Raw genomic sequence first — 26,710 nt, 5'->3', positions numbered from 1 at the left:
CCCGAGCATGCAGGTCGTACGCTCTTTTTTGCCGCACCCCTGAGGTCACCAACTGCCTCCTGGCATATGCATGGGGAGAGTCCAAGCGGTCCTGGAGCTGCCTAGCATATTCGGGTCCAGCAGGAACAGGACGGGCTTCAGGGGCCCGCCCAAAGGCCAACTCTGCAGGGGTCCTGATCTCCCTACCCAACATGAGCAGGGCTGGTGTGCATGAGGTAGAGTCCTGAATAGCAGAGCGACATGCCATTAAGACCAGTGGCAGATGGTTGTCCCAATCGTGCTGATGAGCTGATGTTAAAATGGACAACTGTTCAGCTAGTGTCCTGTTGAATCGCTCCACGAGCCCGTCGCTTTGAGGGTGGAGTGGGGTGGTGCGGGTCTTGTTGATTCCCAAACGCTCACACATGGATGAGAATACCTTGGACTCAAAGTATGCATTGATCCCTATGGATACACTGGGGGACCCCAAACCTACTTAACATGCCCCCCACCAAGACATTGGCAACAGTCTCAGCCTCCTGGTTAGGCAGTGCACAGGCCTCCGGCCATTTTGTAAAGTAATCCATAGCGGTCAAGACAAAGCGATTTCCCTGCGTGGTGCGAGGAAATGGCCCCATGACATCCACCCCCACCCGCTGCATCGGCTCCCCCACCAGAAACTGCTGCAGTTGGGCCCTAGACTTCCCCTGTGGCCCTTTGCGTGCTGTACAAAGATCACAACGCCTGCAGAAGTCCTCTACATTACGCCTCAGCCGTCCCCAATAAAAGGCCTGACGCATACGCCGAAGTGTATTTGTCACCCCAAAATGGCCAGACCCGGCAAAGCCATGCATGGCCTTCAACACTGCCTCTTGCATGTCCCCAGGCACCACGACTTGCCATCTCTTTTCTCCTGTCGCTGGCACCACCCATGCTCGCTGGAGGACCCCCTCTGTCAGATGTAGACACTTGAACTTGGCCCACAATCCCTTTGTGAATGGGGAGAGGGCTGCTACCTGCTCCCATGGTGGTCGTTGATGTGCCTCTACCCAGAGGATCTCAGGCTGTAGGACTGGGTCCCCCCTCTGATTCTCTGCCCATTGAGAGACATTGACCTCCCGTAGCTCCCGACAGACCGGCTCGGGCCCATCGCTACCATCCACTTTCTGTCTAAGCTACCACTCTCTGGCTTCTCTGCACTCACAATACCTGCATTCCTGCATACTACATGGACGTCTCGACAGGGCGTCTGCATTACCATGCCGTTCCCCTGCACGATGCGTAATGGTGAACTCATAACTCTGCAATTCCTCGAGCCAACGAACCACCTGGCCCTCTGGTTCCTTGAAAGTCATCAACCACTGCAAGGAGGCATGGTCAGGGCGTATGGTGAAGTGACGACCGCACAAGTAGTACTTGAAGTGCCTGATGGCAGAGATTGTGGCCAACAGCTCTTGTCTTGTGACACAATACCTCTTTTCAGCTTTGTTTAGCAGCTTGCTGAAATATGCAACTACTTTTTCTCCATCTGGCCACACTTGGGACAAAACAGCCCCTATTCCATCCACGCTTGCATCTGTATCAAGAACGAAGGGCAGTTGGGGATCGGGAGGTGCCAGAATGGGCGCACACACCAGGGCTTGCTTCAGAGCCTTTTGACATCACTCTGACCAGACAAAGCACTGATCCTTCTGCAGGAGCTTGTACAAGGGAGCAGCAATACAAGAAAAACCCAGTACAAACTTCCTGTAATAGGAAGCCAGACCCAAGAAGCTTTTTAACTCCTTCTGACTCACCGGGATAGGCCACTCCCGTACGATTCTGACCTTGTCTTCTGCTGTGCCAATCCCCTCACTGTCAATGCGATGCCCCAAGAAGGTCACCACTCTGCTTAACAGCCGGCATTTATTGGGATGTAATTTCAGACCCGCCTCTCTGATTTTCTTCAGCACTACCCTCAGGACTGTGATAGCTGAACGAAATGAGCTCCCATGTGCCAGTATGTCGTCCAAAAACACCAGACACTGCTGCCGTGGAATGCCTTCCAGTACCCTCTCCATTAGGCGCCCAAATGTGGAAGGGGCATTGCAAAGACCAAAACATAGGACTTTAAATTGCCACAGACCTCTTCCCGTGCAAAAAGCCGTCTTGGGTCGAGCTTCTGGCTTCAGAGGCACTTGCCAGTACCCACTCCTCAAGTCCAATGACGAAAACCAGCAAGAGCCAGCCACAAGATCCAAGCATTCATCCACGCGTGGGAGAGGGTACGAGACTTTCCGAGTCACTGCATTGAGCCTCCGGTAATTGACACAAAAGCGCCACTCCCCCCTTTCTTTGGGACCATGGCCTCCGGCGATGCCCAGGGGCTTTAAGAAGGCTCTATTATACCAGCACGCTGCATCTTTATCAACGCCTGCTCTGCCGCCTCCTGACGACCTAAGGGCATACGTCTTGGCCGCTGACGTATGGGCCTTGCATCCCCGGTGTTGATGTCGTGTTGCACCAGGGAAGTCTGACCCAGGTCCTCTTCATCACAGGAAAAACAGTCCTGGAATTCCACTAACAACTGCCACAACTGTCCTTGTTGCTGTGTGTCCAGGTCGTTGGAGCTCCTTTGTGTTATCTCCCGCAGAGCCCGCATTATTTCTCCCTCTTCCCTGGAGGCAGACTCAGGCAAAGTGTGGAGTAACCGGGACTCTTGCTGGGATGCACTGGGTGGCACTGTGCAGTGTGAACCAATCCCATCATTTAGGTGACATGCCCAAGAACCTATAGTCAGCCCATCTGTTTGACAAGCTCCTGGTGGCCTCATCCTCACCACCTGACCATTGCCGAAACTCAGTGTGGCCTTGGACAGGTCTAACTGACAGCAATGGTCCCTTAAAAAGTCCAAACCCAACATACAGCTGTCTTGTACATTAGCTATCCACACCAGATGCTGCATACTCACGCCCCCCACGGTGTGTGTCAACAGCCCCCTCCCTATCATCGGGGCCAGCTCCGGAACTGCTGTGTCTTCTAGCCGTGTTCCCTCCGGCACCACCTCTGGACGAACCACAGTAACTGTAGACCCTGTGTCTACTAGGGCCGTGCATTCCGCTCCCTCAATGCAAATGGGAATATGGCTAAAATCTGATATGGCTGTTCTTCCCACCACCACCACCCCATGTTCTTTAGTCCCGTTGTTCATGCTGGGCCTGGCTGTGTGTTTCAATGACGAGCGGGACATGGGCTTGGGGGTTTGCAGCGTCCCGCCTACTGCGCCCCCCTCCTGTTTCCCGAATTCCTAGCCGCCATTGGGCATTCCTTAACCAGATGTCCCGGCTGACCACACCCCCAGCAAAAGCGGGCCTGTGTCTGCTGTGTCTGCCTCCTGGGTGGAGGTAGTGCCAATCCGGGAATCTCTGTAATCTGCTCCAAACACTCAGGTTTTGGTGAAGCCATGTCACCCCCTCCAGCTGCCCTGATGGTGGGGAAGGGGTCGATTGCTGACCCCCGCATTGCTGCCTCAACCGCCATTTCCCTCTCCAGTGCCCACTCCAAGGCCTCGGCCAAATCACGTGGGCGTGCAAGCTGTGTATGTATGCGCAGCTCCGCTGGGGAAAGAGCTCTGATGAACTGGTCACGTGCCAGCTCGCTCTGCACGGATGGAGGAAAATGTGCATAAGCTCGCCTTGCTAGGGATTCAATATTGTTGGCCAGCACCCGCAGTGGTTCTCCCGGAATTCTTTGACGGCTGTGTAATTCAGACCGAAGAAGCTCAGACCGGAAACACTGTCCAAAGCGGCGTCTCAATGCACCGACCAATGCGCCATAATCAGCCCTATCACTAGTATCAAGCAGTAATAGACACGAAAGTGCATCATCTGTCATGCAAAGAGCAAGTTGAAGGGCTTTCTGTTCCTCTGACCAAGCATATGCATGAGCTAATAGTTCAAATTGGGCATGAAAAGCCTCCCAATCCGATTTGCAGGCGTATTTTGGTGTTTTTATTCCAGCCGGCATATTCAATTCATGGGCGCCGCCATTATTGTTTACCTTTTGTCCCCTCGCATCACGTGAGATCGACGCAACGGCGTCTGACGTCATGGCGTTCGGCAGCGGCGGGTAATGGCGGCTCACTTTCTCGCCCGCAGCTGCGGCTTCACACGGCTCTTGTTTTACCAAATTTGCCTTGAAATGACTGGAGACCGGCGCGGTGTGCATACCAAACATATTCGCTGACCCAGCTCCAGCATAGCCGTCATCTTCCTACATCTTAATACGAACTGGATTATCCATTCTCACCAGCGGAAGATAGTAGCTGCTTGGCCAATGCACGCTCAATCGGGACTCAAATCAGCGGTTGTACCCCCAGCTGTGTTCAATTCTTTTTACTTCTGACACCAGTTGTAGCGTTCTCAGGCAAGGACGAGACGGTTCTGATCAATAACAGTGTTTATTAGAGGCTGTTGTCGGCCACAGCCCACGCCATACACACCCGCTCATAAGAGAACCGCACTTGAACCAGCGAGGTGCTCTTCTACTCCCCCTATCTCCCAGGTTCCCCCATAACTCCCAAAGGGGTGGAGCCTCATTCCATATTAAACTTGAACAACGAATCAAACGAATCACATAAAACGAATAAAGTAAAACATTAACATTAAATGCATCCTTATTTGTAACAGAACAGCATTTTGAACACGTTACAATATCTAACTCATCTCATGCGGTTCCCTTTTCATGTAATCAACATAGATGAAAGAAATTTAAAAAAACTTAAATATAAAACGTATGTTTAGTTTTTTTTTTTAAACTTATATTTAAGCGTCACCCTGCTCCGCTTTGCTCACATGCTCTGGTGTGTAGCCTATAGCCTATACATGCATGTGTGCGTGATGTGATGGATGGATGCGATTTTCGAATAATAATTTAATAATACCCAGCGATCTTCGAATATTATTTTTTCTTAAAATGCCCATCCCTACTGGTAACGTATTACACCTTTTTCGTTGGATGCTTCAGTTTTAGCGCAGCTAACCAAAAACCTCTACTCTCTGGCATTGAATGTAGCTGTCTGATACGAACAGGACATAGGCATTCTCTCCTTTTTATCTAATGCTCAAAGCACCCAGTTTCTAAAAAGTGTATCTTCTTTGAATTGTTAAAACAACCAACAACAGCACATGTAGAGCCTGAACTCATTCTCTCACTCCTAATACAGTACGAACCGGAAGTAGGCAACCTGAGTCGTCGTCATGGTGGCGTGCATTGTTTAGAGCAGAATAAGGTGGATAGGAAGAGAAGTTCAAACCAACGGCAGAGCCAGACATTGTAAACATTCGGGGCTAAGCCCAAATATAGTTTGTCCAAGGACATTTTAATTTGGCCCTAACAGCTTTACTGACTAAAAAGCAACTTTGCTGTACTATGCTTGAGCTTTTATTTTGGAGAAAACTAACACCAGATCACCAGCTGATCGGGTAAGGAAAATGTGCACTTCTCTTTAAAACACACAGCACAAATAGACTGCCTATATACTTTATAAAATACAGTGATTTAATTAAGTCACAAAGCCTGACAAAATTACAGTTTCGGTTTTAGTTTGTTGAAAAAAAAATACAACATTAGAAACCTTTATGTTAGGCTATAAGTTTTACATTTTCGGTTCATTATGAAACAGTGGCAGCACAGGGTCATTAATGGAAAACACTGAATGAATGTTTAGCTGACATATGTGCTAAAGTTGAGTAATATTATATCATAATATTCAACCAGACAGAAAGAGAGTCTGAGTGCCTGGCCTGCCGCTGTGTTGAATGAGTGACAGGAGTGGCTGTAAAACACTGCTTAGTGCGTGAACTCACTGTCGGAGAGAAGAGAGAGAAAACGCTGCCGGTATCGAGCCCCACAAGCCACCCCCTCACTCCGCCCCAAGAACAGGATAGCAAAGAGAGTGGAAGACAAATATTTGTGTGTGCTTATTATTACAGACATAGACAGTGGTTGGAATGAGATCTTTGTGGAAGGAAGGGGATATTTTGTGGGGGTGTAATGGCTCAGATTTCTAATGGTTCAGTCTGTATCACAGTTCTGTGGTCACGGTTTCTGTACTGTTCGATTAATGCTCATAAAAATACATTTTTTTTTTTTTTAGCAGAAACATCCAAATTGAAAAATAAATAAACAAATAAATGCAAAGAAAATAAATTATTATGATGTCTAAACATACACCACTGTTCAAACATTTGGGCTCAGTAAGACATATTTTTTTGGTAAGAGATTAGTACTTTTATTCAGCAAGAAGACATTAAAGTAACAGTAAACTTTTACAAAAAAATATATATTTCAAATAATTGCTGTTCTTTTGAACGTTGTTCATTAAATAATCCTGATTTTTTTTTTTTTTTTTTAAATCACGGTTTGCACAAAAGTAAGTAGCACAGCCGTTTTCAACATTGCTAAAAATAAGAAACAATTCGGAAGGATCATGTGATACTGAAGACTGGAGTAAAAGCTGCTGAAAATATAGCTTTGCCACCACAGGAATAAATTATATTTTAAAAAAGATTAAAATTGAAAACAGTTATTAAATTGTAATACTATTTCACAATATTACTGTTCTTGTATTTTTTTAAATTAAAAACAGCCTTGGATAGCATAAGAGAATTTCAAAAACATCAGATATAACAGTATGCTAAGTAAGTACACTGAACTAACTAACAGTACAAAACGCACACAGAACCGTGAATGGTGACCAGTAAGATTACAGAAACCGTTTCACCCCTTATACCAAGACTCACCATGCGTTTTGCTGGACAGACGCTTGCGCTGGTTGGTGGAGGTGTTGTGTGGGAGGAGTGTGTTTTGCTGGTGATTGCTGTTGACGGGACTGGTAGCTATGATGTTATCCTTGTACTTGCTCATTAGGGACAGTTTTGTACTATCACTCCCTGATGGAAAAAGGTTACAATTAGGGATAAAGAAAGACAGACGAATGAGCAGCAAATAGCAGTCCACCAAGGGCATGCAGAGACACTTTATGTAAACGCTTGTCATTCAGAAGGACAAGTCTAAGTGGTCTATGTGAAGTATTTTCAGGGTTATATTACAACGAAAGTAACTGAGAGCCTTTACAGCCCAGCGATTCTGAATATGACATTCCGTCATTCACCATTACGCAACCTCGCCATCCCCTGTAGTTAGTCTGCCCCTTTATAATGAGTAAATTGCACAACAAAGACAACTGGCACTGCAGGGTTTCATTGTATTAGGCAAATTACTGTGACAGCATGAAATCGCTCCTCTCCTGCAAAGCTTTTTAGGGGTATTTATAATGGGCTACTCTTCAAGGCAAACATCAACATCATTTCACATCTGATAAGGGGTGGCCATTCCAAATTATGTGTGTCCAATGGACAAGGCCATTCTGGCACAAACTCGGGTCTGGTCATGTGACTCACATCTATCCTTGACTATTACAGAGCATAAATGGGTTCCATGGGTACCATGCACCCACGGGCAAATAAGCAGTTTTGCTTAGCAGGAATATACAGTGTTATCACTTTGATATTATTTGGGAAAAATAGCTTTAGCTAAATAAATAAATATGTCATGTTGATTTCCTCTCTGCAGCTGTTTTGATATAGGCTTTATCCAATTTCTGGAGCTTTGCACTTAACCCAGGGTTTCTCGCAGCCACATACCGAAAAAACGAGCTCTGCCGCTGACTCTTGAGCTATTGAGATCATAAATATTTTCAGGGCTAGCAATGTGCGAATGATGTGCTTAGTACATGCAATTTAAATCTCACAGGTTCCTGGATGTAAAAATAGATTTGGTAGCATGTTGTTTATATATACATGAATCAAAATTCAATTTCTAAAGAGTTTTTTTTTTTATAAGCTATATCAATGTGCGTTAACGGTTGACAAGTTGTTTATGTAACTCTGAAATTAGGCACTGAATCATAACAATGAATTGGGAGTGTGAATTAATTTACAGAATGATTAAAGTATGCTATTAAATCATTAAGGTTATTGTCTGAGGTTTTATTGAAATTTAGGAAATTTTATAGCACATCCCCCCCTCATGTCATTCCAAAGCTGAATGCGTTTCTTTGTTCGATACAGCACAAGGGGAGGCATTTTTGAAGTCTGTTCAGGTTACTATTTTACATGCAACTACAATGAATCGGCACTGAAGCATTCAAGCTTTAAAAAGGATGAAAAAACACCATAAAATGATTATGTGTGATACATTCCAAGTCGTCTGAAGCCATAGCTGTGTGTGAGAAAAAGCTTAGGATGTAAGACATAATTCGTGATGTAATTGAAAATCGTGACATCCACCCTAGTTATAATTGGCGCATTCATGAGAGTTTATGACAGAAGCGAAGTTAGTGAACAAATCATTGTTTTGAATCAGATCTTTTCAATGAATTGGTTGATTCAGTTCTCTAAATCAGAGTGAATAATTTGTTTTTTATTGGTTTAATAAAGCATAATAAGACTTTATCAAAGTCTCAATGCTTCATACTCATTACGTATAAAATATGGTCATTTCATGTCGGCATCTAGTGGTAATGGTTTCCACAAAAACATTAAGCAGTGCAACAGTTTTCAATGTTGATATAGAAAAAAAATTGAGCACCAAATCTGCATAATTTAGAATGATTTCTGAAGAATTATGTGACACTGAAGACTGGAGTAATGATGCTGAAAATTTAGCTTTGCCATCACAGGAATAAATTAAATTTTAAAATATATTCAAATAGAAAAAGTTATTTTAAATTGTAATAACATTTCACAATATGACTGTTTTTTAAAGCCTCAAATAAATGCATTCTTTTTTTTTTTTTTTTAATATTAGCGATTCCAAATTTGTGAATAGTAGTGCGTGTCATCTAAAATACTGGTCATTCAACAAATCAGAACAAATCATTTGTGAATAGACTCAAAAGATTTGTATAACTGGGATGAATCAAAATCTCCTCTGCTACATTAAAGCTTCATTCATTGTAATTGCATAGAAAAGAACAACCAGCACAAATTCATAAGTTTGGAATGGAACGTTTAACTTGCAGCTTATCAAATATCTTTATATTCATACAGTGCAGTGTGCGGTGAGCTCACACACCTGGAGTGAGGTCCATGCCAGCTTTGTCATTGCACCCTTGAAGTGAGTCAAGTGTGCGTGTCATCTGACTGGTGAAGTCCTCTCCACCGTTCATGCACTCCCTCTGCAGGTGGTGTCGTAGGTCTGTGATGTCATACTCGTAGCCGTCCAAGATAGGAGTCTCACGGATGCTGAGAGTGCCGCTCGAGTTGTGGCCCTGCCCGCGAGAATTTCTCAAACTTTCCCGGGCCTGTCCACCCATCAGCACCGAGGGGATGTAGTGAATCTCATTGGCTGCTTCAGCACTAGCGCTCTTCTGCGGCTGAGGTACCCGGCGACGTTTACACCAGCGTCTACGAGTGTACAGGATCAACACCAAACACAGGATGGACAACAGAAGAGCGATCATACCACCCTACAGGGCCAAAGAAAATGGAAGAGAGAAAATGTATGTATAAAGAGTAAAAAGATACTGCAATTCTTAACATATGTTCAGACGCATTTCATAATGGAAACCAAAGAATTGTTTTTTCTTTTTTGAGATTGAAAAAGAACATTGTGTTTTATCCCAGAGTACCTCATTCAAAATGATATAACAGGATTTATAATGTGCATCAATCTGATTCAGGTCATCGGAATGATGACTGGCTCACACACCTGAGACATGATATTATAAATCTGAAATTCAAACTTAAGGCCTAAATTATGAATTGCAGAACTAAGTGGCACAGTAGGAGACCCACTGCACCACTAAGAAACATACAAAACAGAGCAGCATTATATTCAAGTATACCCGCAATAAACTGAAGAATGATAAAATTTCACCCATTCCACATGTAAAAAATCCCAAAATATTCTCATGTAGATGTCAGAAATTAGTTGGACCATGCTGAGTATTAGCATTCCAGTTCAATTTGCTTTACCATACATAAAAAGCTCTTTTCATATAGGTCACTTATGCTGAACAAAAATGTGTGTGTGCTTCAGAAAGAACTGAAACTGCAATAAATAGTTTGTTATTGATTACAAATTCTCAGCAGGTATTACATAAGGTTTTCAAAAGGTATTACATCAATTTTCTGGTAATGCATGATATGTACAAGGCCAAGACCCGGGGTTGGGGCAGAAAAATAAAATGATTATTTGTAGCTATGAAAAATTTAGCTATATAAATATTTGTGCCATATTTGCACTAAGTATATTGCAGTATTTAAAAAGCATGTAATAAGCAATATGATTTTAAAGAGATATGCAACAGTGTAATGGAATTTGTGTAGCTATAGCTGAAGAAAATCATGGAGTTGTTTTCTGTGCATTTTACAAAAATGACCATGATTATGACTAATTACAGTGGTAAAAAATACACTACAAGACAGTGTGATTATAATCTACACATGCCACTAAAGACTGCTGGATAAAAACCATACCAAGACTGCGGCCACATACAGCACCAGATCCAACAGATAATTAGTTTTGTGTAATTCAATTTCCTTTGGGTCCATCACTTTGAATTAGCCAAAAAGCAAAATGTAACTTCACTGCGGAGAAAATTATTGAAGGCTGCATGTTACAGACGGTTTAAAATTAGACCAGATGGGATATCTCTTTATGAAGGGCAAACTATAAAGACCAAACGAAACATCACAATCTAGCAGCATGAGCAGACCTAATTGAATTAGCCAATGGATACAAGTGATGCTATCATGGGTTTTTCACATTCTTTAACAACTTTAAGCAGATGTCGTGTAAGCTCCCAAAATTGGTAATATATCCTGTCATTTTCCTGCAACAAAGTTTTATTAGTAAAGTGCCAACTGAGATATTTGTTGTTAATTCAAATTAACTCAGTTTAATACAAAAAGCAGTTGAAATCATAATATACAGTATAATATACCTTTTGGTTTAGAGCTATTAGGCAACAAGGCATTTAACGAATCCTGAAAACTACAAAGATACAGAAAAGCAAGTACAGAAAGAGTTGCACACCAGTTATTTATTTGCATGGACACTTTTTCCAATATTAGCAAGCATTTAAAACACTGAAGCCACCTAAAACAACTTTTTAGTGTTATAATGTCAGTCTGTGTTCCCCTGTCTTTTCTCGTTTAGCAGTCCCCTATTATGTCTATGAGTCTTCCAGGTGTTTCTCATTGACCACGCCCCCTTGTTATCCTGTTTACATCGTTTGCCCATGTATTGAAGCCCTGTGTTTCAGTCCAGTCTTTGTGAGTTCTTATGTATGTGTTGCTCTATGATGCAGTTAGTTGAGGTTTGTTGTTTTGTTCCTGAGCCTGGTTCCTAACCTGAGTCTTCGCCTAGTTTTCAGTTCAACGAATAAAGAGTGTGCTGCATTTGGATCCTGCCTCATCTCTGCTACTACTGCACCCTCATAGCAGAATCTGTATTCAAGAATTTTAAAAAGAGCAATCTTAAGCATAAAATTAAAAATTTATCAATAAGCATTTTTTTACAATCATAAATTATAATGCAAGAATATATGTGAGTGTGTATATCAGAAAAATATTATGCCCTTCTTGTATATTTCACTAAATTGAGAACAATCTCAACAAGGCATTAAAGATTATTGAAGAACGCAACTGTGCAGAGGATGACGGTTATGCATTTCTTCTTGATAAATCACCTCCTGCTCCGCCTTTAAAATCAATGCAAAATGTGCATCTCATTGACTTTCATCCCTCTGAAAGTATGAGGATGATAAATAATTGTGATTTCTTAAGACAAAAGTTGTCTTTCTTGTTTGTTTCTGCATGAGCATGATGTAAGGCCGAGGGACTGGGCCAATATTAATGAGTGGGTCATTGTAGGACAGTTTTCCAGATGGAGCTTTATCTGATCTAGGTGGTTTTTTCAGAATAAATGAGAAAGGCAAGAGGAAATGCCCTTTCCATTCAAGGGTGCATGTTGGCATAAAACAAGGTTTTTTTCAAGCACTTAAACTCTAAGTGTATGTGAGAATCCACAGGGATATAAAAGGATTTACTGAATTGGTCATGTTTTATTGACTTATTTATTACACTTCCTCCATTAAATGCTATCTGGTGCCAATATACTCCATCTTTAGAACAAGTATGGAAAGTATTCAGAGAAAAAAAAGGGGGGGGGGGGGAATATACATGTGTATCAGTTATTTGATCCATTTCAATGTATTATCAGCTTTCAATTACATTTTAATGTTAGCATTTTTGTTGTGTTTTTGTCATTTTTTATAGTTTAGTTCATTTGAGTTATTTTAGTACTTGCCAAGTCAAGTTTTTTTTATATATATTTTGTTATTTCAGTTAATATTTATTTTACTTCAATAATGAAAATGTTTTTTAATGGTTTAAGGTTTATTTAACGATAATAACCTGAAATATATACATATAGTTAATTTAAAGTGTTAATTTATACATAAGTAAATAAATACATAAATAAAAACCCACACAATAAATTGACCATGATAGGAGATCAAAATACTACGACCTCTTTCTACTGTGATACACTCCACTGAAGACCACCATGTGCTTAAGAAGTGCACTCATGAGAGGCAGTGCATTTAAGAGAATGCATATGCATTACTCTATATAGACTTTTCTTCTTAATGTCCAAACTGCATTATAAATACCCACCTCTCAGCAAAGAGCTTTGGACTGCAGTATAACCTGAAATTACTATTCCTGGAATGGCATCATCGTAACTACCTCAGAGATTCATCTTTCACTGCTTTTAACATTGTGTGCCCCTCTTTCTAGCATTCTTAGCCATTGGTTACATTCATGCAGCCCTGGGCCCTTGGGAAAGAGTTTAACGCAAAGATATATCACTTTCCTCTTATGGCTGCTAACAGGGCAGAAACTCAAACCTCCAGCAGGTCTGTTTTATAAATGGAGTTGAGCTTTCAGGATGTTTACACTTTCATCCTGGCCTTGCTTTGCAGGTGCCTATAGAGATGCATAGTTTAGATGGGATTGGGAAAAAGAACAGCATGTAAGCATGAGATGCTTTCGGAAAGGTCAGCGTTTTGGGACTTATTGCAGCTGTTGAGTTCAGGTAGCAACTTCCTCCTTCAAAATACCGACTATCAATTATATCAAGGTAAATAAATCAGCTTCATACATGAAGGAAAGAAGCATGCGTGTCCTCTGACACACCTTTAAGCTCACAGAATGTTTGTCAAGCAACTATTTTATTGGCTGTTAGCCAATGCGAAAAGAATTGATTTCTGCTTTATTGCTTTAGCTCCCCTTCATATCCAATTCCGTATCCACCTTAATGCCACCCTGCCAGTTTCCTCTGAAACACTATCTTCTAATATTCCCAGAAGTGTGGGAAATTCAACATACATACTTCAGCTGCAGGGGAAAAATAGCACTGTTTACCAAAAGCTACATCAGCACAAAGTGTGATGTTCCAATTTATGGGCAAAGGGGAGAAAGAAAAAAAAACAAAGAAAGACTTTAATCACATCATAAATTCTGGATTTATTAGCTCAGACCAACATAAAAGATTGTCTGAGACATCAATCCAAGGGCCAGATTATTGCAGCAACAACAAGGAAAGAAAACCCCAATAATTAGTCTAAATTCAAGAGGTCACAAAGTATGTTCAACTAAACGTGAAAGATGTACATAGAGTTCTTCATGAGAGTAACTGATAATATTTAATGCAACGAAATCAATGTAAGATTTCTTAATGAATTAACACAGGAGGCTGAGAATGTTTAAGGAATGATTTAGCTCAATCAATACTGTAATTACGTTAGGCTCATATATCTCTCAAACACCATTCAATATAGAGGACGGCTTATGGCTTATGAACACTAAGAAAGTATTCGTTCACCTCAACAAGAGGGACATTTTCTTTGTTTTTACAACGTTTTTAAAGTTAGACATCAAACTTCTTAATATTACAACCTATCTTAATGCAATATAACAAGAAAAACATAAAAGAATGTCTCCTTTCCAAATAATTTTTTTGTAAAAATAGTATATAGGGTGCTAGCAACCCGGGGCACGTAATAATGTATGTATATGTTTTCTGTGCAACAACAATTGAATCTCTGAAACAATTAAATGACTCAATAAGTGCAATTCACCTTTGTTCCTCAAGGTGGCAAAGTCTGATACACAGTGATGAAGTGACGTTTCACTCATAATTACCGCAGGCAGAAAACAAAAGAATACACATGTATAATCAGCAAAACTTGAAATGGCTCAGTGATTTACTGCAGAGCAAGTATTTTACGAATCAAATATTAGTGTCACCGTCACATGATGGATCTGCTGAAAAAGCCGTAAGTGATCAAAAAATATTGATATTAAAGACGTTCAAAATGATAGCTTTGAGAATATGTTTGAGATTGCAAATTTGAGCCAGATGCTGAATGTACTGGGAAATGAGCTCTGATGATGACAGTGATGATGGTAAAAAGCATCTGCTCACATTGAACCATTCCAAGTTCCAAAAGGTAAAAATATGCTTTATTTTATTCTTTTGTAATTGTTATTAAAATATCAGGAGAGTTTTATACTATTGCGGCAGGTAGAGATCCATCCATTCTAGATATAGATCTGGGTCGCTAAAGACCTGAATAAGTAATAATGATTGGTGAAACATTTATACAAGAAAAAGGGTTAAAGGGAAAGATAAACAAAATTTAAACAAAACTAATTTTAAAAAATGTTATTACCAGTTCAATCCTCTAACAATAGAATTCCATACACCAAAACAATTAAATAGTCTATTTTGAGGAAATAATAACATACAATATACTCCATATATATTTTCCCCATGTTGTGTTTTTTTATTATTCATTGTTGTGTTCATAAAAAAATAAATGCACCTATTATTGTGCTAAATCCAGGACACAATACCATCTGTTTCTGTTGCCAATTTGAGGATGGCTGTCAGGTGTTGTGATATAGATGCAATGAGGACTGTGTTACACGAGATGCCCGTCTTTCCACCCAGCGTGTGCAAATCACTGCAAGGGCACGGCGCAGCTGAACCAGCCATCCGCTGAGAGATAAACCACTGGGGAACAAGCTTCAGGCGGGCAAATGGGAGAAACTGGGGTCAGGAGCAGCCTATGGATGTTCAGGCTTGCTGAGTAGAGCAAATTGCAGCTTGTAAAATGGCCAACTGAATGGAGGGGGAGGTGTGCCTAAAAAAAAAACTTCCTGTTGAGAATACAGCCACCTCTGTGGTGGTAGTATAAGTACAAAACGAGTGCGGACCAAGATGGAAAAATAGCTCTCTAAATATCAAAGGTCCCTCGAGTGGCAGTGGAATGTGTTATTTGATTGTAGGTTGGATTTGGTGACTTGGTCATTTGTAGACATAATGTCAAGCACTGCACTATGCTTGACATTATGACATTATGACCCCCCTCCCCCCCCCCCCCCCCCCCATCCATTACAGATGCCCAATGACTACGACAGGAAAAAGGGTGGTCGCTCTTTGACAGCCTGGGTAAGCAAGCCACTGCTGCTTTCAATTAGGTTACACATTACCCCCTTAAGAGAAGAAAAATAAGCTGAGATGGAAAAAACACTTTCAATTTGCAACATGGCCTTTGTGATAGCAGCTGGAGATACGAGCCGAAGAATAAATTGTTAAAAAAAGAAGAAAAAGCCTCATCAAAGTCAAAATGACAGCACAGCTGGGCTTTCATCAAGGCACATTTGACGAGTGCTTATCCATTCACAAACTCTAAACTATCATGGTGAGGCGCTGAACGACCACCGTGCACCACTGAGCCGAGCAAAAGCCCCAGCTGGCCCGAGGACCGCCACGTATAGCCCACAATAGACATGGGCTGGTGACAGGTGTCTACACTGGCGGCTCAGTTTCTTTGAGACGGGCATCGTTTTAAAGCACTCAAGGAAGTGATATGATTTTAGGGGGCACCAGGTTTAGGATCTTGCCCTCCGCCCGAGACGAGTCAGAGCCAGAAGGGGATGCGGTGTAGGTACCATCTGTCGCAGAGGCAGCCCTTCACACCACCAATGAAAAAATCCCACTTCTTTCCCACCTTTGCAATAACACAGTCTGAGCTCTGAGGAAATGAGTGGCAAAATGAGAAGAATAAAATGGTCAAATCAAATAGGTGGGATATAGGGGGGTTTCTTTTGCATTCTTGGCAAATATAAATACGTTCATATTGGTTTGTTTTTCGAGAGCAAGTTGAGGACTCAAGGTCATCCGATAATTTCACATTCAGCCAGCGTCAAGCCATAAACAGCAAAGCAGCTATACGGCCTGTTTTGCTCAGATTTTGAAATAGAAATGATCAATCACTTTTCTGCCTTTGAACAATACCCTGAGATTAGGGGTGAAACGGTTCACAAAATTCACGGTTCGGTTCGGTTCGATACGATATGATACAGTGGTGTCACGGTTCGGTACGTTTTTGATACAGCAAAAAGAAAAAAATGCCAGAGAAATTTCCTATTTATTAAAAAAAAATTTATTTTTAAATAACTGTGAGTTTTCCTACATCTTGAAACTTTTAGCTTTATAAATGGGGGTTTGAGGGATGAACAAATAATGTTTTGATCATCACATTAAAAATAACATTTAAATATGATAATATTTGAAGTTTGAAGTGTTGGAAAAAGATATGTGATGTCCTTGAAAGCATTTTACTATTTCTGCCAAACTTCCATGGTTACAAGTTAGTGGTACTACATTAAGTCCATGGTGAATGTTGCTTATCTGTGGACTTAAAACCTATAACTAGTTTATTCATGGAACAATGTTTCTCCTGGTTTCCACGTCAGCGCTGTTTGATCCGTTATTAACGGAGACATTTTAATGCTTCTCACCAGATCTCGCAGCAATGTTATTACTTCAGTGGCGAATTCAAATGCTTTGTTTACTGGATCTCTTAGCGCTGTAGAAACAGTTTCTCTTGATCAAGATCGGCTCGCGCTGCATTGACATTGGTCCAAACTGATAAATGGTCCGTGAAGCACAAAATAATAAGTAGTGCAGTTTCGTTCCGCTTTCATTACGTTTTCCATTTGATGTCGCGCAACATTGTGGTGGTCGCACCAGCACGGATTTTGGTTAGCAAGAAAAATGGTCCAATATAAATGTTTTTGGGAGGGTTTAAAGAAAAATCCTCCTTGCTCCTCCAAAAATAAACTCCAGGATAATTATTCAGTTGTCAGACGCGAACTTCAGGGGAACTTCAAAAGGGACTGGATTCTATGGTCAGATGAAAACTAAAAAAGTTTTTTTTGGCAGCAAACCCACCAGATGTGTTTGGTGCAAATAGGGATAAAAAGTACCCCATGCATACGGTTAAATATACTGCTGGATCTTATATGTTGTGGGTCTATTTTTTTTTTTGCTGGAGGTCCTGGACATCTTGTTCAGTTACATGGTATTATGGATTCTAGCAAATAACAACAGATAAAAAAATCTAAACCTGACTGCCTCTGCTAGAAATCTTATAATCGGCTGTGGTTGGATCTTCCATCAGGACAACGGTCCAAAACAAACATCAAAATCAACACAAAAATGGGTAACTGAGCACAAAATGAAGCTTCTGCCATAACCGTCCCTGTCCCCTAAACTGAACCCTATAGAAAATGAGTGGGGTGAACTGAAGAGAAGAAGCACCAACATGAACTTGTGAATCTGAAGGATCTGGAGAGATTCTGTAAGGAGGAATGGTCTCTGACCTCTTGTCAGTTGTTCTCCAAACTCATCAGGCATTATAGAAGACAACTCAGAGCTGTTATCTTGGCAAAAGGAGGTTGCAAAAAGTATTTAATAACAGGGAGCCAATCAGTATGGCCATCGTGTTTTGGAGAAAAGCATTTATTTCATAATGTGATTTACCCCCCAATTCCAATTCTTTTACTTCAATGAAAGGTTAGATTTTAGAGAATTTTTTGAATGAAAGATCAAAAGGATAAACAATGCAGATTTATTTTTTACAGCCATTTTTGATCATATTTACCAGGGGTGCCATTAATTCTGACAACAACTGTATGTTTTCAATGTGCCTCATTAAAAAAAAAATTAGATGAGAAAAAAATACTCAACTCAATCATCAGAAGCAAACTGAAAAATCATGTTCTAGCAAAAATCTTTATGAGCCTACATAAAATCACCCTACAAAACCTTAAATGGTAGTAGTGTCTCAGGGTTTACTCACACTAGGCACGGTTGCCATGAACCGGGCCCGAGTACGATTGTCCCCCCTCCCCACTCCCCCTCTGGCCTGCACTCACATAGGGTTTCAGCATTCGTGCCGGAGCACGCTTACGTCATTATGGTGCGACGGTTTCGGGATAAACAAGAAGAGCGGCGCTCTCTGAACACAATGGAGTCCATCGCTCTGTTTTCTTTGTGGATAATTTTGTGTCGTTTGGTCCACGGTGGTCCACAGCCCTCTCACAGCCTGTTGTTAAACAGATGTGTCACCTTAGTGGCGCGAAAATTTTCACGTAATCGTGCTGCTCGTATGAGGAGGTTTGCAAGGTACCAGCTGAAGTGCAGCAAGGACTTTGCAGCTTTGATTACGGACTACAGTTCCCGTACATAACGCGTCCTGTTCCGTGCTCCAGCACGGTTAGCGCTCATACTGCATGCGAACCGCGCCCGAGTCCAACTGAACCGTGCTCTGGCCCACCTCTTCCAAGCGGGCCAGGGCCGGCTAATCGAGCCGCGCCCGGGCACGGTTCGGAGCACTCACACTAGTCAAACGAACCGCGCTTTGGTGATCAAACGCACTCGGGCACGGTTCAAACTGGCTAGTGTGAGTACACCCTCAGTCAAGCAGTGATCGCACAAATCTTGTTTGTACATCTGTAGTCTAAATAATTAAGTAATTAATGACCGGGTCCCAATCTTTTAGCTGTTTACACGGACATCAAATACAATTTTTGTTTGTACTTAAATACTGCACTGTCCTTCATGAAGCAAGCATAATGCTCTGAGAAGAGAAAATTGTTTGGATCCCGTTGGTCACCTCAATGAGGTTGAATCATCCGCTGACTTCCTGCATGTTGCCTTTAGAATACTAATAACTCTCTTTGTGGGGATATCAATGTCAGAGGCTGTGTTTGAGATAGGAGGCATGCAATATTCTTCAGCTTCTGAGGGATCATGCAGGGTTCGCTCAATAGAGGAGGTTTCCCGGAGCTCGGAGGAATCATATTCCAACAGGGATCTTTCAGTAATCAGTGGCTTTGCACAGAGAATCAACTAACCATCCAAAACAACTGCCATACTGCTCTAATGTGCAATTACAGGATTTAGAATTCAAGCAGCAAAGGAAATCCAGCAAAGCCTGGAGCCCCCATATGTCCCTTTTGCTTTATATAGAAATAATGAGCCATTTGAGCATTTCCTATAAAAATATTTGCATACCAAACACTTGAATATCACAACAGCTCATACATCCAACCTGTGTTCAGAACTATCCATTCATCTGAGCTGCTAACTTTGCCCCCATTCACATCCCACTGCTGTTCAGCATGACAATTTACAAATATGGATTTTCCACTAATTATACACAGTATGTTTAAAAGCTTTTAAAATCCTTATGCCCTGAAGAGTCTTCTCTCCGATTGTTCTTAGGGTAACTACTTCTAGGGATGACAGTAGTATAACGATCCGAGAGAGGAGAACCGAGAGGAGAACCATAAAGCCAGGAGGCGTAACCACTAATTGACAGAATCTGAACAAATGTTATCTTCCTTTCCATCTAACACACAACGCAAACTTTTCTTATCTAAGTAATGTTTTTTTTCTCCCAGCTTAGTTCACACGAAACCAGATGGACTCCAAGGAAAGATTGGAAGATTATAAAAACACTATAAAATAATATATACTTGTTTTGCCCCTTGAAAGTTTGTTTGGGGTTTTTTCTTCAACTACATATATTTTATGTCTTATGAGTTGACTGATAAGCCTTCATCATTTATTTTTGCTAATTTTCAAATTATTTATATGGATAGACATTTTTTATTATTATTCTTGTTCCAGACCCAGAATTTTGACCTTATAAAAATATGATGATCTGACCCAAAAAATTATTCATTTATTGTGTGAAAATGATTTATGCAATTTTATACTCAAATTACTATACCCTAATTCATATTTCCATCACAACTATCAATTACTGCATTATCAGTACAAAGCCCACAGTGAATTACAAACCAAAGTTATTGTACTCAGTTATCATGTAGACAACAGTGTCAGTGAAGTGAATTCATGTGATGAAATCCGAAACGTGAAGTGTGAGAGAAAAACTGAAGAGAAACCTTTTATTGAATATCGTTTAGGGATGCTCCGATCGATTGGCCGGAGATCGGTATCGCCCGATATTCACATTTTATGACTCGATCGGTACTCACTAAACTTGGCCGATCTCACAAACCGATCACAATTTGATGAAGTCAAAACGTGAGAAGGTGCATGATGCGTGGGGACTTAAAGGATTTGGCAGTCATGTCATCGCCGGTGTGGAATTACTCTGATGTGTCGAGAAACAATGAAAAAAATTAGCTATTTGTCATGTCTGTTTCAAAGGAATCTCACGTGGAGGAGAATTGTCCTCCAGAGACTTCGCCTTTCTGAAGAGTTGCTTCGCTCGCTCAGTCCACACAGCGCCGCTCACTCAGAACGCCCGCAGTGACGTGCTGGTTAGGAAATGTGAAATAAATTGGGCTGCCCGTGCACGACGGAAGTTTTTTTCTAGTTGACTAGTAGTAGTTCATTTAAGCCATTAGTCTAATCGCATATTTATATTAATTTAATTACTTAAATATATATGGGAGAAAATACTAAACCATAATGAGCGTTATCGTAATATTGCATATTCCCCATATCAAGCACATGCATAAAGCTTGGAATAAAAAACCGGGAAAAGTAGGCTAATGATTAAGCAGCATGGTACATTTGAATTGTTTATTAATAAACTATAGTGTTTTCTGGCTGCAAAGATACAGTTGGCGATGTTGACGCCATCTTCGCATGTAGTGAACGACCCTATAGAGAGAAATGCACACTTCATACGGATCAGCCTACATAAGCAGAGAGTAGCCCATTTCTTATCGATTTGAATTTTTTTTAAAGCATTTCAAGCTTTCTAACGAAATTCACTTTAAAGAAAGGCTTTCTACAAAACAAAACTTAATTAAGTGGTCGAAATCATGTCTGACCCACTCGTCTCCTGATATATTGGGCATCTTATGATCCTATCTTACCCATCTCATGCGGTTTCTTTTTCATATAATCAACATATATGAAACTAAAAAAAGAAAATTATATTATATAAAACAAATATCAAATATTTAAGTTTTTTAAGTTATATTTAAACGTCAGAACACTCCGCTTTTCTCGTGTGTGGCCTATACATGCATGTGTGCGTGCTTATGGGGGAGGGGTGCGATTTTCGAATAATACCCAGCCATCTTCGAATATTATTTTTGCTTGAAATGCCCATCCCTTCTAATGAGTAGCATCAAACTACTCCAATTTGTTCTTTTAGGAGTTTAAATTATTTATTTATTTAATTTTTGTCCTGCTCAGACTTGTATTGGACAAGGTTTAAGTTAGATCAGACTTCTCTATTTTAGGTGATTAAATGTTTGTTGTCCTCCACAGTTTACTATTGGACAATGTTTAATTTAACCTTGTGGGCTGCATCAGACTGCTCCATTTTGTTTGTATTTATCTTTGTCTTATATTATGTATATTAAGCATCGGTATCGGGATCGGTATCGGCCGATCACCATGACAAGAAATCGTCTATCGGTATCGGCTGCAAAAATCCTGATCGGAGCATCCCTAATATCGTTTCCAATTAAAGGATTAGTTAACTTTTTAAAAACCTTTGCTGATAATTTATTTCATTCAACGAAAGAAATGACTCAAAAAAAGATTTGTTCATTTTGATGAACGAGTTCGAACAGGAGAGTCACAAACGTGCATCATAGAACAGAGCAAGACGAGCATTTGTGCTTATAAAACTTAAACTTTTTTATTTATTTTTGAAATTACCGATCGTTTCGCAAGATAAGACCCTTATTCATCGTCTGGTGTCGTTTAAAGCCATTTGAAGCTGCACTGAAACTGTCATTTGGACCTTGGACCGTTTGGTACCCCATGAAGTCCATAAATCCTAGAATGTTTTCATCAAAAACCTTAATTTCTTTTGGACTGAAGAAAGAAAGACATGGACATCTTTGGATGACATGGGGGTGAGTAAATTATCAGCAAAAGTTTTTTTTAAAAAGTGAACTAATCCTTTAAGCAGTAATTTTCTTAAATTATGCAGAAGTGTTAATATATTATTTAATTATCGGTATTAAGAATACATAAAATGCTAGCAATGAAATTAACCTTAGGAAGACAATGGAGTCAGACATTTTATTCCAAAAAAGTAATTTAAAAAAGTAATTTACATCACAGAATGATATTTAACTAAAAAAATAAAAAAAAGATGTTTCCAAACACAATCCACAGGTTTGAAAGTCTCCATGGTTGAAGTAACAACTTTACCCTTATCTGCATTTTGAATTTTTTTTAATTAATTTTGTTTAAAAATAAGGTATCATTTGAATGTTTTGAATAATTTGATAATTTAAGGAATTTGTCCAAGAATTAGTGCATAAAACATCAAGTACTGGGTTGCATACCATGACAGAGATGTGCAAGATGCGAAGCTCCTCCTCTGCGGAGTCACTAGCGGGGTAAGCGGTGGCCGCCGGGCCAGGCAGGTTCTGACTGCCATCCTGGTGGTGGATGTGGAAGAGCAAAGTGCCATTTTCCAACCACTGCTGCCTCCAGCGCACCAGGGGGATGTCTTCAGAGTTCCCAGAGATCTCTGCCAATGTAAACACAAGATATTTTGGGTTGCATTGAGCAGTGTGTGATGGTTTGCAGGATAAATCAAAAATGCTTCTGTCATGCAAATATGCGCAGTATACTGTGACTATACATTATTCATATCACATTTTTAGGAATATCGAAGCAATCCCAACGGCATTTGGACTTCACTTTATACATATACGTGATCAGTTTAAACAGCCTTGTGTCTGGTTAATGGATGCAGAGACAGAGAATTAATAGGAACAGTGCTACTGGACATCACATTAAAAGACAATTTAGGTGGAGAAATGATAAATGGGCTTTCCTTCTGCTCACAGCACAAAGCAAACTGAGCATATGTTCTTGACATTGCACAAATTCTGTTTGATATGTAAGGCCAGAGGATTTTGATAAGCCTTAGAAAAGGGTAACATGTCATTTTATGACAGTTTATTGAACTATTTGGGCGGGATGATACACTGGATAGGTGTTTTAAATTTTTAATGGCTGCTTCAGAATTCTCTTTTTGATTGTCTGATTAAGCGTTTGTTCTTAAACATACAGATGTACTCCTGAAACAAATGAAAAACAAAGCTTTTGACCTGTGCTCCCTCGTTTGCATTAGTAATATTTTAGACAATGGGGAGGTAGTTATCTCCTTTCAAAACGGTGCTGCAGACTGCAAAACAGAGGAGAACCCCTGACCCACTTTATGAGTTGTATATGCACAGGCATAAGCTAGAATGACTCTGCAATTCATCACTAGCCATCATACACAGTCCCAGGGGTCCGGTGTGGGACGGTACCTTTATTAATTAAACAACATGCATGATACAACACAAACAAAGGCATGTTACAAGGATAAATTACTGCTGTTTGCTTGTTTCCAATAAGGGTGTTTCTTCATGAGCAATTTTGCCCCTGCGGACTTTTAGAAAATAAACTCTTTTAAAACACACCTTTGCACTCTTTCTAGTTTCTTTGTCTACTAACAATGTGTTGTTGTTTTTTTGCCATTGTGTTTATTTATGCATGTATATAGAAATTATGTATTTTGTTTAATAGCATTCTGAGATGAACATAATTCTTTTGTTTTACTAAGCCACCCCAATTACAAGCTAAGGATCCCAAATACATACTATTTTAACTTTTTGCATAATTTGACGACAGACAGACAGATGCAAAAATAACTGAAAAGTGTTACAAGTTCCAAAAGGTTTAAGACAGTGTGACCTTCATTTAACAAAAAGAAAAAGCTGCAATCTTTTGAATGAAATGTAACCCCTAGGACATAAATGTGTCCAAATATAAAGAAACATGAATAAAATTGGCCTAATTTCTACATTCAGCAGGACACACTTTTGATCTAAAATCAGTATAATTTGACATTAAATTATAGCGTTTTTTTTTATTTTTGCTGAAAATAATGTTATTATTATTTTTCATCAAAATGTGCATAAATAATACAAAATCAAGAACCCAATAGTTACAATTAACTGAATTAATTAGATGTTAGAAATCTGACTTTGAATTGAATTATTATCCAGACAAGTCACACATTCCTGATGTGAATAAAATAACCTGAATACTTTGTATTTCACACCCTGAGTTATACCAGAGTTTTATTTTCTTTATGAGGCTGTCAGTTCAACCAACTCAACCTATTCAGTGCCAAGACAAATTTGTAATATATATATATATATATATATATATATATATTACAATATATATGAAAACAACATGAAAACAGGTGTTTGTAAGGGTCACAGCTCACAGGCTAAAAAATGCCCCACAGACCATAACAAATTCACAAATTCTGTCCAGTCGGGCGACTTCATAGGGTAGCTGTATATGTTGAAGGAATAGTTCACCCAAAAACTTAAAGCTTTCATTTTATGGAAGAGAGCAGTGTTAATCATCTTTTTGTGTTCAACTAAGAAAAAATAAATAAATAAACAAAGGTTTGGATGTCAGATGAAGTTTTGGATGACAGGGGGTGAGTAAATGATGGCAGAGCAGGCAGACCCTTAATTTTTTTGGTGAACTATCTCTTTAAGATAAGAATAATGATGCCCAATTACCTATCTATCCTGGGCTGCCCTCTTTTCTCTTTTTGTTGTTTGTTCTGCTTAGTTTTGTTGTGCATGCCTTTTAGTAAGGTCACCCATGAGTTAACAATTATTTTTTTTGTGTCATGTTGTCCAAACCGTGTAAAATTTGGTGTGAAAAATGAGTACAAACTATTGCTTTTTTATAGAAACCGTGGTATCATTTGAAGGCTTAATGTTGATAGTGCCGTTTTCACTTTTAAGCGCATATTGGGCAATAGTTACACCGAAATGCCTGTTTAAATGCAGCAAAGCACAAACCAAAGGGAGAGATGGAAAAGGAGAGAGAGAGATGGAAAAGGAGAGAGAGGGGTGGAAATGGAGAGAGAGAGAGAGATGGAGAGAGAGAGAGAGAGAGAGAGAGAGAGAGAGAGAGAGAGAGAGAGAGAGAGAGAGAGAGAGAGAGAGAGAGAGAGAGAGAGAGAGCAGGCTGGGGTAAAAAGCTAGTACTATTCATCTCACATCCTGATGCAGTGTTAGAACCTGCCCACCCTCTCTTTCACTGTGTCTGTGCTTACAGAGAACCAGTCTCAAATATACAATCTGGCCTTTGGCTAGATGCAGCCATTTACAAAGGCTGCCTCTGAGGAAGAACCTTTCTAGAGTTGGCCAGGGTGTTTGGCATTATATAAATGCTCATAATGCGGATAGGACAAAGGCTAACGTCTCAAAAAACAGAGTGGCGGTCTGCCATTATGTGGGATTCGCATTCATTTAAAGAGTTACTCTCTCTCTCTGAAAATTTTTTAAAATGAACTTGTTGTATTGTTTTTAAACAGATGCATATAGGCAAGGTTACAATCAGCGTTTGTGCCTCTATAGACTGAATCATTAGTTGTATGCTCATTTACATGCTAGTAAGCAATTATTATAAGCAATTATCATTGTCTGAGACTAGGCTGTGCTTGTGCAAAAGAAAAACGGCATCCAATATGGTGCAATTATCACAACTCTTTGGTCAGAAACACATTAAATTATAGAATAAATCTTGGGGGATTGGGGAAACATATTACATGCATACTACAGCTTGGCAATATACCATATTCAGTTAATAATAGAAGAAAATATTTTCTGAGGATACTAATAGTAGTAGCAAGAAAAAAAGCTATTACTTGCCAATGGCTCCAATAATGTCCCCCCAACGAGAATTCAGTGGGAAAAAAATGTTACAGAAATGTACAAGACTGACATTCAAATTGAAATTACAACAGGAAGTCTTTAGAAAGACACTGGAGAAAGACACTAGAAAGTTAAAAAAAAAAAAAAAAAAAAAAAAATTGACAATTCATATATCAAAACAGAGAGAAGAGAGATAAACATGTGAAAGGGGAATGTGCATGTATGTGAGCATATGTAAATATGACTTTTCAGCGGCATATTTCTTTCACTCAAGGAACTCTTCAACATGGTGATTGTAAATTATCACATTTCTTAAAATGTGAAATTTCTACAAACTGCTTCAGAAATGGATTTACCTGTATTTTAGGTAAATTTTGCTATTATTTTACTATACAAAAAAAACAATAATGAATAAATAAATAAAAAGATTAAATACAAAAAAAAATAAGATAAAAAAGTAATAAAATAAAGCCTGTATTTTTTAATATGCCATCATATCTTTTATTTGTAATATATAGAATTTTCCCAACACTTCTAAATTAATCACTGCTTGTATATTGTTAAATTCGCAGATG

General features: G+C 39.8%; 1 protein-coding gene across 2 annotated transcripts in view; it reads right to left on the bottom strand.

The window, feature by feature from the left end:
- astn1 (astrotactin 1) overlaps positions 1-26,710 on the bottom strand; it is a 305,138-nt gene that overhangs the window by 229,832 nt on the left and 48,596 nt on the right. For both annotated transcript variants that reach the window (XM_077231865.1, XM_077231856.1), the window contains exons 2-4: positions 22,737-22,924; positions 9,097-9,490; positions 6,762-6,911 (exon numbers count right to left, since the gene is read on the bottom strand). In XM_077231865.1, coding sequence (XP_077087980.1) covers positions 6,762-6,911; positions 9,097-9,490; positions 22,737-22,924 — 732 coding nt within the window. The remainder of the gene's footprint in view (positions 1-6,761; positions 6,912-9,096; positions 9,491-22,736; positions 22,925-26,710) is intronic.

This window comes from Siphateles boraxobius, unplaced genomic scaffold (assembly GCF_051911475.1).
Source record: "Siphateles boraxobius isolate OS27281-9 unplaced genomic scaffold, OSU_SipBor_1 1, whole genome shotgun sequence".
NCBI lineage: Eukaryota > Metazoa > Chordata > Actinopteri > Cypriniformes > Leuciscidae > Siphateles > Siphateles boraxobius.
The sequence above is the reverse complement of the archived record's forward strand: the minus strand, read 5'-3'. Positions and strand labels throughout refer to the sequence as shown.